Source organism: Mustela nivalis (genome assembly GCF_964662115.1).
Source record: "Mustela nivalis genome assembly, chromosome: 1".
NCBI lineage: Eukaryota > Metazoa > Chordata > Mammalia > Carnivora > Mustelidae > Mustela > Mustela nivalis.
This window is the reverse complement of record NC_139020.1, coordinates 100,140,278-100,160,861: the sequence shown is the minus strand read 5'-3', so window position 1 is coordinate 100,160,861 and position 20,584 is coordinate 100,140,278. Positions and strand designations below refer to the sequence as shown.

Below are 20,584 nucleotides of genomic sequence, written 5' to 3'. Positions count from 1 at the left end.
ATCTGCCATTAATCCCATATAGTGTCCTTTTTAATCTTGGACACCTTGTCTGTTAAGTCTATCATCTGTGATATTTTGGGGGTTTGTGTCAGCTGAATGATCCCCCCCCCCGATTATGGGTCCTATTTTCTTGCTTTTGCATGTCTGATTTTCATAAGATGTGATGCCACACATTGTAAATTTTACCGTGCTGGGTGCTGAATAATTTTATATTTATATAAATACTATTTAGCTTTGTTCTAGGGCATAGTTATCTGGAAATAATTTGATCCTTTCAGGTCTTACATTTCAGTTTTGTTAGGTGGCACCAGAGCAGCACCTTATGTATGCTTCTTTGTCCCATCCTTGAGGGAAAACCTTATGAGGTTTTCCCTCTTGGTAGGAGGGACAGATGTTCTTCCTGGGCCTGGGTGAGCCTCAGCTTGTTTCTGGTTATCTTTATGGTGTCTCCTCTGCTTGAGTAGTTTCCTCACACACCTGTGATCAGTACTCAGTTGAATACTTGAGGGGCCCCTTATTATCTCTTGACTTTACTGTCTACCAAGGGTTGTCCTGTCTGGTGCTCTGGCCTGTGAACTCTAGCCTTGGACTCCTTCGATTCCCATCTCTGTCCTCTCAACTCTGGGATGCTAGTGGGCTCCATTTGGGTTCCCCTTCCAAGTACCATGACCTATAACCTTTCTCCAGGCAGGAAGTTGGGGTAGTTACGGGGCTTGCCTCATCTGTGTCATGTCTGTCAGGACCACTCTCCTCTGTTGACTGATATCCAGTGTCATTAGAACCATGTTTCTTTCTCTCTCTCTTTTTTAAAGATTGATTTTATTAAAAAAAAAAAAAAGATTTTATTTGACAGAGTGCAAGCAGGGGTAGCAGCAGGCAGAGGAAGAAGCAGACTCCCCACTGAGCAGGGAGCCCCATGTGGGGCTTGATCCCAAGACCCTGGATCACGACCCAAGCAGAAGGCAGATGCTTAACTGACCGAGCCACCCAGGCACCCCTAAAACAATGTTTCATGTATTTTGTCAATTTTATTTATTTTTTTTATTCTGTCTTTTTCAGCATGGCGGTAAATGTAATCACTGTTACTCCATTTTGGCTGAAAGCAGAAGTATAGCAAAGAAATATTTTTTTTTTTTTTTTAATGAGCTGAAGGAAGAAAACAATTTAAAGGGGCTTGCCCAGTATTTTAAAGTAATTTAAAAGGCCAAAATAGGGGGCGCCTGGGTGGCTCAGTGGGTTAAGCCGCTGCCTTCGGCTCAGGTCATGATATCGGGGTCCTGGGATCGAGTCCCATGTCGGGCTCTCTGCTCGGCGGGGAGCCTGCTTCTCTCTCTTTCTGCCTGCCTCTCTGTCTACTTGTGATCTCTCTGTCAAATAAATAAATTTTTAAAAAAGGCCAAAATAGACCTATCCTTTTGAATTGAAGGTATCAAAACATAAGGACAAAAAAATTCTAGAAATATTCAAAGTGAAAAAGTAGATTACCTAGATACAAAAGATAGAAAAAGTCAGGCTAGACTTACACTTTTCCATAATAGGGCTGGAAGGTTTCTGAACAATATCCACTGAGTGTTGAGGGAGAGATATTGTAACTCAGGAATTTTAAGTTTCAGAGGCTATACTTTATGATAGGGGAGAAAAATTCTAGTAAATACAGCATAGGATAAGAGGTTAAGACCACATAGGAACTCAAGGCAATACATGTAAATGGTCGCCACTATTACAAGATATGTTGTAAGTCAGACTGTATGTACAAGAGCTATATCTAAAACAAAATGGCCCAGGAAAGCTAGCAGTGAAAATGAAAGAGGGGGCAAATTATAACCTGAAAGAAATCTGGAGTAATTCTAGTATATTTCTATTATACTAAGTAAAATTGAAACAGATTGCAAGATGAGAAGTTTTATGTTAACAAGAGATGGTATGTAGTGAAGCTATCACACTGAAATGTACACGAAGCCAAAGCCATTAGAAAAGCGAGGAGAAATGAATCCAAAACACCATTGTGTGGGAGACTTTCATCTACAACTTTGAAATCCTGATGTCCTCTGTAGGCAGGAAAAAAGATGAAGGATTTGAATACTCTAGTTTAAACATTGCACTTTGCACTGGACAGATGATTTTTTTTTTTTTAAGATTTTATTTGTTTACTTGACAGAGATCACAAGTAGGCAGAGAGAGAGGAGGAAGGAGGCTCCCCGTGGAGCAGAGAGCCCAATGTGAGGCTCGATCCCAGGACCCTGGGATCATGACCTAAGCTGAAGACAGAGGCTTTAACCCACTGAGCCACCCAGGCACCCCTGGACAGATGTTCTTAATCATAAGAACCAACTACATAGTAGGCCACTAAAGGAATACTAAATATGAAGTGAATAGCTCAGGACTTTGGGGAAAAAAAGAACAGTTCACAGTAGGAGAGAGAGAGAGAGAGGAAGGAGCTGGTAAAGAGAAAAGCAGAAATGCAGATTTGAAGTGAGAACCTCTCCCTGAACCAGCGGGTCCACCACCCCCTACCCTCTTGCCCCTTCACGGTGGTCCATCCAGCCTAGCTGCAAATCTGACATCTGGAGAGCTGTGAAAAACGTTTTCTCCCCTACGTTTAGTGTAGACTTACTCTGTGGCAAAACCTGACTAGAACGACAAGGAGCTGCTCAGTGACTTTACTTACCCCACTTAGTATGATGTATCTGTCCCTGGACACACTGGACACTACTCTGGGCCCAGTGGAGTTCTTCTTAATACACAGAATTTTCCTCTTCTAAAATCTGAAAAACTTTAAGTTCTGAAAAACAGCCATCCTGAGGGGTTCATATCAGCCTCTTAGGGACTGTGAACCTGTGGTCACCCATGACCCAGGCTGCCTCCCTCCCTCTCTGAACTGCCCAGTCCTCCCTTTGCCTCAGGCACACTGGCCTTCTTGCCACCTCTCCAACCTCCCATCCCCCAACCCCGCCAGCACATTTTCTACGGCAGGGACTGTCACCACTACAGATCCCTCTCTGTGTCTCTGATTTTCCCAGCAGAAGCCAGCTCTCACCTCCCGCCTGCTGGTGATGGAGGGGGTGCTCTTTAGTAAATACAGCTTCTCAGTAAAGCCTTCCCTGGACACCCTAAGCTTTTACCCATAAGCTTTGCCCTTTTTCTGCCCCCCCCCCGTATTTATCATTATCTAACATGCTTATTTTTTATTTGCTTTTCATGTTTATGGTGTGCTTCACAAGAATATAAACTCTATGGAGACAAAGGGTTTGTCAGTTTGTTGACTTCCATAGATCTCCAGACCAGCATAGTAAAGGTTACATTGCAAACCCAAAGAAACCCAACTAAATGAACAGCCAATATCACACAGACTTTTCTTTAAATGTATCTGGCAGATTTCAAATATATTTAAGTATTTCCTATAGTTCTGAGGGCCATCCTAAGCTCCCAGTTAAAACTAGTTCATCATAGCTTTGCGCAGTGGCAGTATTGTAGCCAATGAGGTTTATCCGAGGCGTGATTATTGCTAATTGAAAACTAGTTCATCATATTGGTCACGTGAGCTTCTCTCATCCAGCCTAGGAAATGTGAGATTTTGAGTGTGAGAGAATGCTGTTACCAGTTTTGCCTGGGAGAAGAGCATAAATGGGGACAATCCTATACAAAACAGATGTCTGGTCATCCTGTGTCTCGAACATAGACTGGCGTGCTGTGCCTCATACACTGAGCTGAAAGGGGTGATCTGATTGGGTGTTCCGTGCTAGGTGTCCTTTACTGTACTATAGCTTCTGTTTTGGTCCATGGTAGAGAACAGGTTTAACCCCATACATGCTGATAAATATATGTAAATGGTATTGTTGGACTTCCTGCAAAGGAACAATGGAGAGTATCTTCCTGGCTGTTAGGATGGAAGAAAGTGGTCAAAATCATTAGCCTCTAAGAAGGCGGTAAGGGTTTGGTGAAGCCTTTCACTTGCTTAAGGACCTTCTTTTTAAACTACTCTGTAGCCTGGGAGGACTAATAATTTGGATCCTTGGTAGATAGAGGAAATTATGGCTAGGGGTTCCTTATGCCTTTTGGGAACTTGAAAAGGTTTGAAAAAAGGTTTCAGAAAGGTCTCAGTGGGTTAAGCCGCTGCCTTCAGCTCGGGTCATGATCTCGGGTCCTGGGATCGAGTCCCGCATCTGGCTCTCTGCTCAGCAGAGAGCCTGTTTCCTCCTCTCTCTCTCTCTCTCTGCCTGCCTCTCCACCTACTTGTGATCTCTCTCTGTCAAGTGAATAAATAAAATCTTAAAAAAAAAAAAAAAACCATCTCCACTGGGACCAGATTGAAACTAAAAGCACTAAAATAAGAAGTACTTGCATTTCTGGGATGCCTGGGTGGCTCAGTTGGTTGGACGACTGCCTTCGGCTCAGGTCATGATCCTGGAGTCCCGGGATCGAGTCCCGCATCGGACTCCCAGCTCCATGGGGAGTCTGCTTCTCTCTCTGACCTTCTTCTCATTCATGCTCTCTCTCACTGTCTCTCTCTCAAGTAAATAAATAAAATCTTAAAAAAAAAAAAAAGAAGTACTTGGATTTCTGAGAATCTGTTACCTTGTTATCACTGCCTTCTTCCACCATCATCCTGAGTGTGGGGGGACTTCTTAACAGTGAAAACACCGGAGGCTTGTTACTTGTATTAAGTAACAAGATGATAATACCATCACCATTATTTAAATGGATCTGAAACGTCCAGCTGGTATAGTTGGACCCAAAATGGAAATAAAAGCTGAATTAGAAAGTAAAACAAATATCATTATTTGCAGGTGATACAGTCTGGCTCTCTAGATATCCCAAATTTCAGTGTATTTTCTGGGTGACAGAAACCATTTTAAAATCAGTAATTTTCTTACATACACCAATAATAACCAGGCAGAAGATGGAAAGGAAGAAAATCCTTTTGGGAATAGCAACAGAAGTTAGGAAAGAGGCATACATTTAATGAGAAATGTGTAGAATCTTTATAATCATAAAATTTTTTTGGAGCTTTTTTTTCTTTGTTGTAATTTCATATTCCCTGGATACCTGGCTGGCTCAGTCAGTGGAGCATGTGACTTTTGATCTTGGGCTTGTAAATCTAAGCCCTGTGTTTTGGGTATAGAGATTACTTAATAATTGTGGGGTCCCTGCGTGGCTTAGTTAAGGATCAGCTCTTGATTTCAGCTTGGGTCGTGAGTTGGAGCCGCACCTGGGGCTCCGTGCTGGGTCTGGAGGACTGTCTCCCTCTTTCCCCCTACCAACTCTTATGTTCTCTTTTTCTGAATTAAAAAAATAAAATCTTTGAAAAAGTACCATCTTCCTGAATGAAAATACTACATGTTACAAGCTAATCATTTATCCCTTAACCTAATTTTTAGGCTTAATACAAATTTGAATCAAAACCCAAGTGGAGGGGTGGCTGGGTGGCTGGTCTGTCAAGTGTCTGACTCTTGTTTTCAGCTCAGGTTGTGATATCAGGGTCATGAGATGGAGCCCTGTGTCCAGGAGAGTCTGCTGGGATTCTCTCCGTCTCCTTCAAAAAAACCCCCAAGTGGATCTTTTTTTTTTTTGAGATGAGTCAGAGGAATATGAAGAAAAGAAACTTGATCAGATGTCTGTGAAATTGAAGTACGGGGCGGGGTGGAGAAAACAGATTGATTTGAATCAGAGTACCATGAATATTTTGCCATGCCAGATAGAAAAATTTACTGTCAACTTAGGATTTTTTATTTTATTTACTTATTTAAAGATTTTATTTATTTATTTGACAGACAGAGATCACAAGTAGGCAGAGAGGCAGGTGGAGAGAGACGGAGAAGCAGGCTCCCTGCTGAGCAGAGAGCCCCATGTGGGACTCGATCCCAGGACCCTGGGATCATGACCTGAGTCAAAGGCAGAGGCTTTAACCCACTGAGCCACCCAGGCACCCCTAGGATCTCTTAAAAAATGTGGTACAGGTACAAGAAAAGAGAGACAAAACTAACATTTTTGTGTGTACACAAGAGTTCAGTGAATTAAAGATGTAACAACAAAATCAGTAAAATGATTAAAGAGTTGGGACAGTTACTTGACTATTAAGAAAATTAAGTTAGATCCTTATGCTGAATGCTGGTATATCAAATAAATCCTGGATAGATAAAAATTAAGATGTGAAAAATGAAATTACTTTAAAAAATTAGAAAAAGATACAATTGAACATCAGCTAATAAGCCTGAGAAAGGACTGTATTCATAAATCAATGGAAGAAATCTCAATTGGAAAGATAAATTTGGTTACATAAAAATGAAATTTTATATTTTTAAAAGAAGGTATAAAGAACTATAAAATGTGTAAAAATAAAATTTGCATTCATCTTATTCCTACAAATCAGCAAGTACTAACAGCATAGTAAAAAATAAGCAAAGGTCATGAAAAATCAGTTCACAAAAATAATACAGATACACAGATGACCAACAGATACCTGAAAAGTCTTTGTTTTATTAAAAAAAAAAATCAGTGTTCTGCTAGGTTCTGAGGAAAGGGGATTCACAAACTAATAATGCATAGTTTACTACTACCTGAAGTTTATACCTAGCCTAACTAGGCTGATTTATGTTCTCTTTTGTAAAATCTTTCCTGTTTATTTTCATGATGGGACTTTGGAATGTTTAAGACTGCGTATATAAATTCTATAAACAGTGCCATCTGCTTTAAATCTTCTAATAAGCTGCATGGAGGAACAGAGCCAGTCTTTACGGTGTACTTGCTGTGCTGAACCACGGACCTTGAATGTTAGTTCATTCAGTCCTAACCAGCACGCTGAAACTGAGGGCCGAAAGTGTTAAGAATTTTCAGGGCCCGACATTTCTTACCCGGAAGAAGCCAAGTTGGAGTTCAAATTTAGGTCTCATCACTCTGCCTCATGTGGATTTTGTATACTTCTGGGGAATAAATGTCTGTTCCTTTGCTTTCTAGTTTTTCCCAAATGGATATGCCTTTGCCACTGGCTCTGATGATGCCACATGCCGGCTCTTTGACCTCCGTGCAGACCAGGAGCTATTGCTGTATTCTCACGACAATATCATCTGTGGGATCACTTCCGTAGCCTTCTCAAAAAGCGGGCGCCTCCTGTTAGCTGGTTACGATGACTTCAACTGTAACGTGTGGGACACGCTAAAAGGAGATCGTGCAGGTTGGTAAAGAAGTTTCAGTCGGTTTGGATTTTGTCAGGAAACAGCGACAGGTTCCTGTCTGGTGGTTCTCCCGGCCTCCCGGATGCTATGGAGCCATGGGGAATGGCACCCTGACAGCTCTCATTCGTGGTCCCTAGTGACATTCCCGTTTTGTAAAGAGTAGTAATATCTGGTTCTAGAATATCTTGTTTGGTAAGTTTTGCTCTGAAGATGAACAGTGAATCTGATTCAGTGTGGACTTCGCTAGATTGCAGTTTCTTCTAACCTGACAGGAGGCACTGTAACTGCTATGAACCCTCTTCCTTCTGGAGTGGATCTTGGCTGGGACAGGACACAGGCCCACTCTCCCCTTAGCTCCATGCTCGGACTTCTCCCCTGTGGCCTTACAGTCCCACTGTAGACTCATGAATAACACCTTACACAGAGTGATTTTAAGTATTTCTTACAATCAGTATTATGCATAAGGAATCAAACAGGTACATGGCTTGTTACCAAAGCAGCAGCCCTCTGGCCCTAGCTGCTATTTCCTGTTCCCAAAGGTAGCTCCTAAGTATGTACTTCCGTATCTTTAAATAACACGCCTTTCCTGCTCTCCTGCTAGCACTCAGTTTGTGTGTGTGTGTGTGTGTGTGTGCACTCCCACATGGTTTATTAGGAGCAGCAGGAGAGATGTTAAAGCTGAACACTCAACAGAGATTTGAAGTTTTAAAACAACGATTTAAATGAATCATTGACTTTTTTTTTTTTTTTTTTAAACTCGGCATTCTCTGTTGAGGGCTCAGCTTTAACATTTCTCCTCCCGCTACAGCTGCATCCTTCCTGTCTTCTAATGTTTCCCACATAGAGTGGATTTTATTTAGAACATCAGTCAGTGTTTACACAATTAGGACTTTTGTTTAAAGAGGTATTAGGCGTTTTGCCTGGATTGAATCAGTTAGTATCCATAACAGTATCAGAATGTGTTTGTTTCCCATAATTTTTGGTTTCGTTGGCCCAACTGGATACTCTAACGGTAAAAATTGAATGGCGACTTGTGAATTGCTATCTCATGCTATCTCATTGCTTTCCAATGTGACTTGGAGTATTTAGTCACAGTGCTCATTTTCTGTTTCTTCAACACACGGTTGTACATTTGCCTGTTGCCAAACATTGCTGTGCCGGAGGGACTACAGGGTTTAAGAGTTAGATGAGGTTATGTTCCTGCGGTTGGGTGAACATGATTGAACATGATTTTGCTTCGTTATAGATACTGCAGACTCAGAGTTTATTTAAAAAAAAGTAATTCTTGAATTTGATATAGTCCAAGTTTGATTGTAGATCTTCATGATTCTCATTTTCCTTGCAGTTACCTAGCTTACCCCTCACACCCAGGCTCCCCATTTGGAGCAAGGAGCCTCCTCTGACAGCCAGGTAGCCAGAAAAATTTTAAAAAGGCAGATGTCCACTTCAGTACTGACGGTCTACGTTATCCCGGTGTATTGCTGAAATAGGGATGGGGATGAAATAAAACCTCGTGAACAGATTTCTTGCAAACGAATACTTCTTGAAGCTAAAGGCAAAGTCATTCCTGAGACTGCTTTTGGCAGTAGTTACTCAAGATGTGGATATAGTGAATATATAGGTATTCTAGACTCTTTCTGTCTTGTTGATATTCTAATGAGTTTTAAGTGTTCTGTTCTCTGATTTCCCATACCATGCATACCGTTTCTTTCCAGCTCTTTCGTCCTCACAATTGTTTGTTGATAATTGTTTCAGAAACCGGTGAACATACACTTAAACATGCACAGTACGCCTTGGAAAATAAAGGATAAAGAAAAGATTTGAAAATGAAATATGGTGTTTTGAAAAAAATTTTTTTTAAATACCCTTCTAAATCTTATATGCACATAATTGTTTAATTCTGAAAGTTGGCCCTTGTTAACTTTTTCCTAAACTTCTGCTTTTCAGGTGTTCTTGCTGGTCATGATAACCGTGTCAGCTGTTTAGGTGTAACAGATGATGGCATGGCTGTGGCAACAGGCTCTTGGGACAGTTTTCTTAGAATCTGGAATTAATAGTGCATACATGTTTGCTGTTCTCCGTTGCTATCTGGAGAAATCAGTGCTACAGCCTATCGCTGTGAGAAGAAAATTCTACCTTATATTTGCAGGTGAAGATTTTTCTATTGAGATTGTTATATACAAAAAGATTTCAGTAAACTACAAAACAAAACAAGGGGGGGGAGGCAAGGGTGCTTGCTGAGATTGAAAGGACAAGTGCATTAATTTGAGGAATTAAGCTAATTGAACCTTGATGAATTTTTGCTTGTACTCGAAATTCTTTATTTTGTGTAGGACAGAATGTTCACATTAGAGCGGTTTATTATGTTTGATTGTGTTTTTTAAGACTTAAATTTTTAACTTTCTATACATAAGAAACATCACATTTTTGAGTTTTGTAATGGAGGAAGTAGGCATTGTAAGAGATGGAAGTGATCCCATATGTATGTGTACTTACGTTTGAAGAAAGTCTCCTTGATTTCTGACCTTTTAGCTCCTTGTTGCTTAATGTTTAAGAATGCTAGCAGGCCTAGATATCTCTGAGGGCAGTCCCTGTTGAATATCGTTAGTTTCTGGTGTATCCTTCTGCCATCCTGTGAATTTAAGTAAGTGCTCACTTTCAGTCCCTGGCCTTCCCTGAAGGCCAGGGAATCAAGGTATCATTCTGACATTTTAGACATACATAAGACATTCTTACATAGTTAGCAGTGATTGCATAAAAAACAAATTCTAAACATTTAAAGAATCTGGTTATGATCTAATGACACTTTGAGTAGCTCTCTAAAGAGCAGGGCTTTCCTAGTGATTTCATATTCTGAAACAGAGTTTGTAGGTTACCCTCATTATTTCAGATTAACATTTGGGTTGTCCTTGCATCTGAAGAATTTTGTCCAGTATTCTCCATTGATAGACATGTAGATGGGAAATACAATGTGATGGCATTACGTTGTTGAAAGAAGTGTTAAAATCTAACCTTCACTAGACTTGATCGGTTACAGTTGTGTAGCAAGGTGGCTTTATGAGTTTGTGTTCAGTTTATATCAATTCAGATTTCCTATTATCGTGACTTAAATTTGAAAAAGGAAACATTCAGACTTTTCGCTCTTCTGTGATTTTTCTCTTGGCACAAAAAAATGGTTTCTAAGTGATTTCGCCAAAAGGAATACTTAGATCCATGTGACTCCACTTTAAAGCCAAAAGAAAAATTCCAGGAGTCCTTAAAGGAGTCAGAGGAACATTGCTTAGTATTTTCCTAAGCAATTCCTACTTGTCAATGATATAATGTGTCTATTACTAGAATGCCCCCCTCAATTTAAACAAAGATACTTTCCCCCTATAACTAAAGCTAAATGATTGATAATACAAGATTATTAGCCTTGATTGATGAAGTCATGGATTATTCTTAATACAGAAGTGCATTACTTTTGTAATTTAGTAAACCATGTCTGTTTCAACTTAGGTTTCAACTTTTGATCACATGTAACCCTAATCTAAACGCTTCCCAAAGTTTACTTGTGAATTTTCATTTTTATATTGTGAATATGCTAGTAAGTGCATCAACTATAATGAAGTCTGTTGTCAGTTTTAAGATCAGCTGATGATGGTAAAAAGAAAATGGATAAAGAGTAAGATATAGGACCCAAAACAGACTATTTTAGATGGCAGGCATGAATGTATATTTATAAACACGTAAGATTTCAATGAACTTTTTTTGGAATTAATGTTTGTGGACTGTCATTTCATAAAGAATAGCTCTTTAAAGTAAGGCAAGAATATTTTAAAGGAACGTATTCATTTCCCAAAAAGGTGAGGGTTTGCCATGTAGTTCAGCAGTTCATTCCAAATTCCTGTAAGAAAGCCCTTCTGCCATGTGCAAAAGCATCTCCTCTACCTTGAAAGTTTCTCTAACAACAAGATACTTTTGCCAGAGGGGCACCAGACTATAAGAATTCCATGGTCTTAAGCATGTTGATAGAAACAGTTGAAATCTTTGTAGATAAGCTTAAAAGCAGTTCCCATAATTAAATGTGTACTAGGCAACTAAGACCCAATCACTATTGTGCTATTTATACATAGACCAAATGGTGACCTTATTACCACATTAACTTACTAGCTAAATCTTTGCTCTCCAGTAATACAGGTTCCAATTGCTAGGTATATTTATTTACTGCAGTTTGAGTTCAGCTGATAGTCTCAAGTGTTGTGCACAAGATTTCTAACCGGTAAGAGTAATACGGTATTTAAGAATTTGCATCAAGATTGTTGCATTTATTTGGTGCCTGTTTTCTTTTACCTTATAAGAAACATTTTAACATAATACGCCTCAGCATGTTTATTTATAGATTAATCATCTCAGAAAGTGTCCCCCACCCCCAGATCTAGCAAGAATAATTTAAGAGAACATACTCTTTTTTAAAAAGAGTGATGATTGCCATGTGGTTCAGCACATAATCCCAAAAGCTGGTAGCAAAGACCTCTCCACTTTGATGGACAGACAGGCCTCAGTTTTGGCACCTGTACTAGAGGTTTAGACTGAATATCCAAGGTCTCATCCTTCCCTCCTTCCCTCAGATTTTTCTAGCTTGATCCGTTGGTTCCATACACACCACACAGAGTTCATCTTCACAGATGCAAAAGTTTGGGTTTAATATTTCAATTTTAAGAGTCTAATAGGCCATTCTCATTTTAATGTAGACTCAGCTGAACTGCTACTGCATGATAGTGAACTAGTATCCTAGACATACAGATATAGGTGCTTCTGGAACATGTTCGGCAGTCTTAAAGTTAACCTGTTAAGAGAAATGGATCTTGCCTTCTCCAGGTGACAGTGAAATTTTTATTGCTAAAATATACTGTGCCAGTATTATAACTGACCTTCTCCAACACTATCGAAGTCTTAGATTTAATAATTTTAACCTTTCTAAAAGTGACAACATTCAGGGAAATTTATGCTTTGGTGTTACTGTTGAATGTTCACATTTTAAATTACAAGGCAGGTGAATACCTGTGGCTAAAATTTGTTGATGTTTAAAGTTAGGAAACTGATTAATCAATCTTAGAAATGGGCCTATCATTTTCACAGTATTCTCTCGAGAGTCTTGAGGGTTTAAGTCAGGCTTAAAAATTTCTGCTTTTAAATCAAGTACTGTGTTCAGCTTCAAATTTCCCTTTAGCCATTGTGGAAAGCAAAATTTTAAACTGTCTTATCTCCTGTTAGAATTTTTTAAAGCACCCACAAGGTTAGACCATCTTTCTTGTGAGAAAGAGTAGCACAATGAAAAAAAAATTAGTATTTTAAATTAGACTGTTTGGGTGAATTATGTTTCATATTTACTAGTTTTTCCTCCTGCTCATTTTGAGTTGCCTTAAATTCTGTGGTATATCTTAAAATAGGTACTCATTAAAATGGTTCATAGTTGAATGTCTAAGCTAGCAGTGTATCTTTTAGAAGTTTTAGTCACAGATTGATGGTACACCTTGTATTTAGCGGATTTGTTTGCATGTTGATAAAATTTCCTCTTTTTTCTTAAATTCAATTACTGATCCTATAAAATCCTATAAAATAGTTAAAATGCAGCATCATGAAAAAGCTGGTTTTGTGTTTCAACTGGTGTTAAGTGTTCCCAACAAAATCTTACGTCATGTAGTATTTATTTTTTAATTGAACTTCAGTGATACTTGGTAGATATTTCAAGCCTTTTTGTTTTTTACACAATGGTGCTCTATTCTATTTGTTTTGAAAGCATCTGAACACTTGGATTCACGTATTCTTATCCAAAGGCATCCACACAGAAGTGGGTTTTTAAAGCTGATTAAAATGTTTTCCTTCACCTACAGTGGTTTCTACAAACTTGTAGCCAATTGACTTTGAATGTCAGTAACATGACTATGGGCAAGGTGAACGTAGTAGATTAAAGCTCTTAGAAAAGCTTTAAACCAAACTATGGACTTGTACCATGACTTAATAGTATTCTTGGATCTTTCTTGCACAATGATTCATTATTTGTACAGTAGCTCTGTGAAATGTTGCTGTGAACTGATATTGTAATCAATAAAGTGCTTTTAACCAGATTTCATGTAATGTTTTAATTTTTAAAATCACACTAAAGGGGCGCCTGGGTGGCTCAGGGGGTTAAAGCCTCTGCCTTCAGCTCAGGTCACGATCCCAGGACCCAGGGTCCTGGGATCAAGCACCACATCTGGCTCTCTGCTCAGCAGGGAGCCTGCTTCCTCCTCTCTCTCTGCCTGCCTCTCCCCCATTTGTGATCTCTGCCTGTCAAGTAAATAAATAAAATCTTTAAAAAAAAAAATAAATCACACTAAAAATAGGTGCCTGGGTAGCTCAGTCAGTTAAGTGTCTGCCTTCAGCTCAGGGCATGATCCCAAGGTTCTGGGATTGAGCCCCGCTTCAGCAGGCTCCCTGCTCTGTGAAGAGCCTGCTGCTTCCTCTGTGCCACCAACCCCCTCTTGTACAGTCTCTCACTCTCTGAAATGAATAAATATTTGTTTTTTTTTTAAGATTTTTTATTTATTTGACAGAGATCACAAGTAGACAGAGAGGTAGGCAGAGAAAGAGGAGGAAGCAGGCTGCCTGAGGAGCAGAGAGCCTGATGCGGGGCTCGATCCCAGAACCTCGGGATCATGACCTGAGCTGAAGGCAGAGGCTTTAACCCACTGAGCCACCCAGGCACCCCATGAATAAATAATATCTTAATCACACTAAAAATTAAGCCTTAGAAGTAAACTCCAAGCCTGGTATTTCATGCTCGGCCCTTTTTCCTCTCCTTAACCACCTCCTCACCACTGTGAATGCTACCTACTGTTAAAAGGCTGAAAAGTTACTGCTTTCATTTCTTTGTCCTTCAAGAATGAATTGGAGGAACTTTTTCTTGGCCAGGAGAATGAAATGAGGGAGTCTCTTTTCTTGGCCGGGTGCATGGGCCAGTCTACTACATAAAGATTAAAACTCACTGCCAGCATAAATGCTACATTTATCAACTATCAGGCAAACAAGTTTTATTTTCACCTTGCATACTTATAAAAATGTAGTTCTATAAAAAGTTTAAGGCTATACAAAGTTATAAATAATCCTGCAAACATACAGAGTAAACCAAGTATGTGCAACAACTTTGAACTACAGCTGTGAATTGACATACTTCCTGTATAATTCATGGCCTTAGAGGGGCACATATCTCTAGGCATAAAGGTTGGGTTTCATTACTTCAGTGTTCCATTTCCAACATTCATGCATTTTCACACTTGATCAGGTGGAACTACAGTCAAACTGGGGATGGAGAACTTAACTGTAGCTTCACTATACCAGAACCACTATTCTGGTAGTTCCAACTTGAGCATGCATGAGGATCACCTGGAGGGCACATGAAAACAGACTGCTGGTTCCCAAACACTACTGGATTCAGTAGGTATGGAGGAGACCCTGCAATACACTCTTCTCAAAAGTTCACACAAGTGATAATACACTTAATCCAGGGACCAGGCTGACAGCCACTGTACTTTTACTAAGGAGGTGATACCAAACCACTATGCTCTTTCAAAAAGTTCAAGTACTTTCATATAAAGATTAAGGTCTTGAACTTGTAACCTAAGTTAGTAGTAGTTTTAGACATCAGTTTTTCATGTGGCAGTTGCTACATTTGTTGGTAGCATGTGCTATTATTTGGTTATAAAACAACAACAAATGCTATAAAGTAGTACTTGGATTTTAATACTGCATCCTAGTATCTGATCTGCATAAAAATACATTTTTGAAAGGCTTCTGTGACCTAAGTAATGTTATTTTCTCCTTAAAATATCCTGGAACATAATGCTGCACCAATAAGACTTGAGTAGCATCCAGGAGCCTTAAAGGCACAAGAAAGGAAATACCAAGGATAAAAGAGCCTAACATGTTATCCCTCTGTGGAATAGCAGAAACCATCCCCGGCCAAATGTACTGTCATGATGCATCTAACAAGCATCTAGATGCTGGTGCTTTGGTGATCCTCAAGACTACGTTTTGCATAGCAAACCCCCGGAATGCCATTTTGTATGTTTCCATATATGTTTCTATTAGTTTTTACACAGAAAGAGACACAGCACTCGAACTCATGAACATTTCATTAAGTTAGAATATCAACAGTGCCCTGGCAAATTCATACAATTAAATAAAAGTAAAAGCCACCTGGGGGGACAATCCAGCAGTATTCCCAGCAAAAACCTTCTGAAGAATAGCATTTGTACATGACCGTAACCACTGAAAATTCAGAGCTCCCATATCTTGGGCTATTTTTATCACTTCAAACTTTATTCCTAAAACTGAGATAGAAAGGTTTTCTTGGCCATAATCATAGCTGAAGCAGATAATACTTCTTTAGAAACAGATCAGGCAACTATTTATTCAGACCCAGATAGTTTTTAAAGAGACTTTATAATAACAAACCTTTATACTATTTTACATCAGTTTTAATGAGAAAAAAGAGGGAGTAAAAACTGTGTATTAGTGGTTTACATACCTGCCAGGATGGCAAAAGTGATTGTAACTTGCATCAACAATACACTCAAGAACATTCCATACTCCTCCTTGATAGAGCAATACAGTTTATAAAACAACAAAAACAAATGACTACTCCCATTAAGGTGGGCATCAAAAATTAGTTTTGAGAAAAGATGAAAGGAGCATTCTCTAACTCCTGGATGCCAGGAAGCAGAGTTTTTCAGAATCAAAAACAAAGAGAGCCCTAATTAAGAACAAGGCCCCACCCCTCAGGGGTCACATAGTTGGTTCTGTTGCTTTTAACTAATTCATCATTTTTAGCACAATTTAGCCTTTCTTTACCCAAAATTAAAATTAAAAATACATCACAACACTCTTCAGAAATGCAAACACCCTGAGATAGATAATTACCAGAATCTACACAAGGATTTGCTATTTAGGTACAGTTAGTATAATTCATATTTAAAGTCATTTCATAAACAACTGTCCCAATCTTCCAAGTTCCATTTTCTCCTATGATGATCACCAAAGCAATCTCTACTGTTAAGATTCTTCTTCATTGCTTGAATGTAGAAACTGCTTAGTAAAATTCTCCAGTTCATTTTCAAGTTGAACGGCTTTATTTCTAATTTAGAAAAATGAATAAAAAACCAATCTAATTATCATAAAGTCCAGTGAGAAAAAAAAGTGCATTCCATCCAATCTTAAGAAGAAAACCACTAGTCAGGTGTTGCTACATTTATCTGAATGCAGATTAAATTATTACCAACCTTTTAAGAGTATGTATATATGCTATTACTTTGCTGTAAACACAGAATCCAATGTCCAGAACTTGAAAAAGGTACACTGAGATAAAAACCAAAAACTTAAGAAAAGCATAAGAGACAAAAGAATCCTATTACCTTACATGGGAGTTATATCCAAAGTCTTTGAATTCCCTTTAAGTTAAGCATAAAGTATAGAATAACTGGTTTTATGTATACATAAAGTAGCTGTCAGATGTCAAAAGACCATGGTATACCAAAAGTTTGGTTTTTTTTTTTTTAATAATAGGATTATACCTGATATAGCTAAGTATCCTAAAAAGAGGAAAATAGGAACACTGACAGAGGAACACAGATTGTGTCTCCCATTCTCATACTATGCCAGGGCGTGCACATACTTGAATGAGTTTCTCTTTTCTCTTGGTCTTGTACTGTTGCTGGGTGCATACTGTCAAGGTCATGTACTATAGACTCCACTTCGTGCTGCTTCAGGCTTCTGCTGAAGCCTGAGGTAAGTTTTATCTGAATTACTAATCCTAATGTAGCAACAATGGAGATTCTAAATATTATGGTATTTGTTATTTTATACTTTCCTGTTAGAAAAAGGATGAGCAGATCCTAATTATTCATACATAAGTCAGTCTGGCCAAAATAAAAAAGCTACAGTAAGTGCCAATAATATCATTTACATTTTACTCTAAACAAGATGAAACACTACTAAAAAAACTTACCTAAGTCAAACACACACACAAAACCTATTAAATGTAATCTTACTAAATTTGAAGGCTGTATTTGAGATAATCTTAAATCAGGCAGAATGGAATAAAATTTACTTGGCTGTGTTTATATGTATAAGGAAGTTAAGGTCTAAGTGATGGCAGTCTTTTTCAGAGATGATGAAATTGAGGAGTGATGACAATGTCACTGTACATCAGATTAAGACATCGTGGACAGACTTAACTGCAAGTGTTTTAGCTGTCCGTCCTAAAATTTAGTTCACAAGGACAGCCTCTATAATTTGGAGACATTGCGAGCTGCTCTTGGATGAGCAACCATATGAGGCACATGCACTGGTAAACGGCAGCAGCTATTAATTGCTGCTTAATGATAACTTGTTAGGTGAGCCAGCTAATGGGTAAAAGGTGAAAGTTAGGGACTACCAAGAAGTAGTTTCTTCTACTACTTATCACTCATACTCCTGGTCAAGTCCCCAAAGGCAAACTTTACTTAGATGCCACAAAAACCATGATAAGTTGTATTAAACCAGAATTGAACAAATTAGGATGTCTTGTTTACTTCTGTTGCTTTAAAGTTAAGTACATCCAACAGTCCCCCAATGAAAATGGAAGTTAAGGGTCTTGAATACAGAGGACTAAAAACTCGCACTTTTGGGGCACCGGGGTGGCTCTATCAGTTGAGTGTCTGGCTCTTGGTCTCCACTCAGGTCATGAGCTCATGGGTCCTGAGACTGAGCCCCGTGTTGGGCTCTCTGCTCAGCAGAGTATACATGAAGATTCTTTCCCTCTGCCCTGCCCCTCAACTTGTACAGGTGGTAAAAGTGTGCAAGCATGTGCCCACTCTCTAAAATAAATAAATCTTAAAAAACAAAACCAAATCTTGCACTTTTAATTACAAAACTTCTGCTCTGAATGGGGACTAGTATGGCTTAATAGTTTTAGATAAAGATCTAAAAAAATCCTTTTAATTTTTTAATTCAGATTTTCTTTTTCTTGTTGAAATTAGGTTTCACTGAAAATGAAAAACAAATGGAGTATGGAAAATAACCAAATGTAAAAAATTTTACTACAAATTCACTAGTTATTTTATATAATTATACTCAAGTAACAAGACCAACAAATGTTCACATTATTGAGAAAAAAGATTCAAATACCTTAAGAACTTCGAATTGTTTTGTATTTTCTCCAACTGATCTATTTCTTTGGATAATCTAGCAATTTCTTCTTCCAGATGTTTTTGTGTAATATCAACTTGTTGGCACAGGCGAGCAAAAGTGGTTGCCATTTCCCTTAAAATAAAAAAAGCTTTTTTTTCAGCAGTCATGAATGTCTTTTAAAATGAATGAAGCTTTAATTTAAAGCTTATACAGAAAGACTAAGTTTAAAATATACCTAAAACATAAGATATCAAAGAACACTTTTAAGAATGCTCTGAAGGAGGCTATGGCACTTGAAGCCTTAATTTCATCTGTTCTCAAGACAAATGCTCAACAGGCAGTATCAACCTCTAATGTACAGTTGTGAATATGGATAAGCTATAAAAAGGCTGAAGATGGGTGTATTTCTTCAGAAGCATAATAAGCCTTACTCGTCCCTTGCCTATACAAATAACAATTACTGAGCACAAGCAAGAAAATTTCATAAGCTTGTGACTTAGACAAAAAAATAATTTAAATCACAGCAACACTGAACCATGTTTTCATAACTAAAGGATTGTATTTAATTTGTGTACCAGTTAATATGGTAGCTTTGGCAAACATGTTATTTTTGCAACTGGGAGCATGCCTAGTAGGTGTGTATACCTCTGGAATATGATTAACTGACTTTTCTCTACAACTGTTCTATGCATATTCATCTTCCTCATGGTTTTTTTTCCTTTCCATTTCAACCCATCTCACCAAATATCAATATTAAGACAAATAAGAATCTTTCATTATTTTCATATTTCATTAAATCAATATTTAGCGAGTATTTTTTAACTGAGTAATATATCGAGGCTGCCTCCATTAGGATGTAAAGTCTTTTAAGAAAGAGATCAAGTTATCTCTATTTCCTATAACCACCATTAGCATAGATATTGGCACAGTTATTAGCACATGGTAGGCAATTAACAATTGATGATTAAATGAATGAAAAGCTTCATTTTTTTAAAAAGCTTTGTTTTTACATATGTAACCTCAGCTGATTTCTTCCGGAGGTCTAGGTACCTCCATTAGAAAAAAGATCTTCCTTAATATAAGTAAAATGAAAACTCTTGTATAAGACAAGAGCTCAGTAAATATCTGGCAAATATCCTCCAGTCTGTGCCCTCATTGTTTCTATTCTCTGCAGCTCTGTGTTAGTACAGGCTTTGAGCTTGTGTCTGAAAGTTTAATCTCCCTTTAACTCTGGTCTTCTCAGCCTAAACCATTCAATACACCACACCACTGTGGTTATTTTTATAGAACTAATACACCACACCACTGCAGTTATTTTTATAGAACTAAATGTCAATGACATCAACTTCCAGGACGTCCAAATATCCACGCTCCTGTCCTAGTATTAGGTTTATATTCGAATGTACCCCACTCAAATACACATCTGCTATACTCAAATTTCTCGTGTTTCTGAACACATTTCTTCTCCCACTTACTTTCTTTTGGTTTGGGGTGTTTCCCTCTGCCTACATCTTCCTATTCCACACATTCAAACTTGGTAGGCTACTCTTCCTTGTGGGAAATCTTTTTTTTTTTTTAAGATTTTATGTATTTATTTGACAGAGAGAGATCACAAGTAGGCAGAAAGGCAGGCGGCGGAGGGGTGGGAGCAGGCTCCCTGCTGAGTAGAGAGACCGATGTGGGGGTCAATCCCAGGACCCTGAGATCATGACATGAGCCGAAGGCAGAGGCTGTAACCCACTGGACCACCAGGCACCCGGGAAATCTACCCTTCATGATTTAAGATTCTAGAGCCTCATATTATGAAGCTTACTTATCACTTACATTACTTACCACTTTTCAACTTTTATTGTAATTATCTATGTTATTTCTCCCATTAAATCACAATTCTCTTCAGCTCAGAAAACAGTTTAATTCAGCTCTCAGCAGCATCCAAATACAGACTATTATGCATTAACTTAATTGCAGTTCTAGATATTAAATCAATGAAACAAATTTTAAGATATATAAAAGAAACTAGTGGACCCAGTATAATAAAATTCTCTTCAGGGGCACCTGAGTGACTCAGTGGGTTAAAGCCTCTTTAACTTTGGCTCAGGTCAGGATCCCAGGGTCCTGGGATCAAGCCCCGAATTGGGCTCTCTGCTCAATGGGGAACCTGCTTCCCTTCCTCTCTCTGCCTGCCTCTCTGCCTACTTGTGATCTCTGTCTGTCAAATAAAT

General features: G+C 38.5%; 1 protein-coding gene and 2 long non-coding RNA genes across 6 annotated transcripts in view; 1 reads left to right on the top strand and 2 right to left on the bottom strand.

Moving 5' to 3' along the window:
- Positions 1–13,282, top strand: part of GNB4 (G protein subunit beta 4) — a 60,596-nt gene extending 47,314 nt beyond the window's left edge. For all 4 annotated transcript variants that reach the window (XM_082744407.1, XM_082744410.1, XM_082744409.1 and 1 more), the window contains 2 exons: positions 6,955–7,171; positions 9,120–13,282. In XM_082744407.1, the coding sequence (XP_082600533.1) occupies positions 6,955–7,171; positions 9,120–9,226 (324 nt within the window). In that variant the 3' untranslated portion in view covers positions 9,227–13,282. The remainder of the gene's footprint in view (positions 1–6,954; positions 7,172–9,119) is intronic.
- On the bottom strand, positions 6,458–8,964 carry LOC309871493. Its single transcript, XR_014315310.1, has 2 exons — positions 8,875–8,964; positions 6,458–8,653 (listed from the first exon to the last, which is right to left on the bottom strand). It is a non-coding gene; the product is annotated as an uncharacterized lncRNA (long non-coding RNA).
- A 2,212-nt stretch (positions 13,283–15,494) lies between the features above and the next one.
- LOC309871488 lies at positions 15,495–19,024 on the bottom strand. Its single transcript, XR_014315309.1, has 2 exons — positions 18,360–19,024; positions 15,495–16,329 (listed from the first exon to the last, which is right to left on the bottom strand). It is a non-coding gene; the product is annotated as an uncharacterized lncRNA (long non-coding RNA).
- Positions 19,025–20,584: the final 1,560 nt, after the last annotated feature.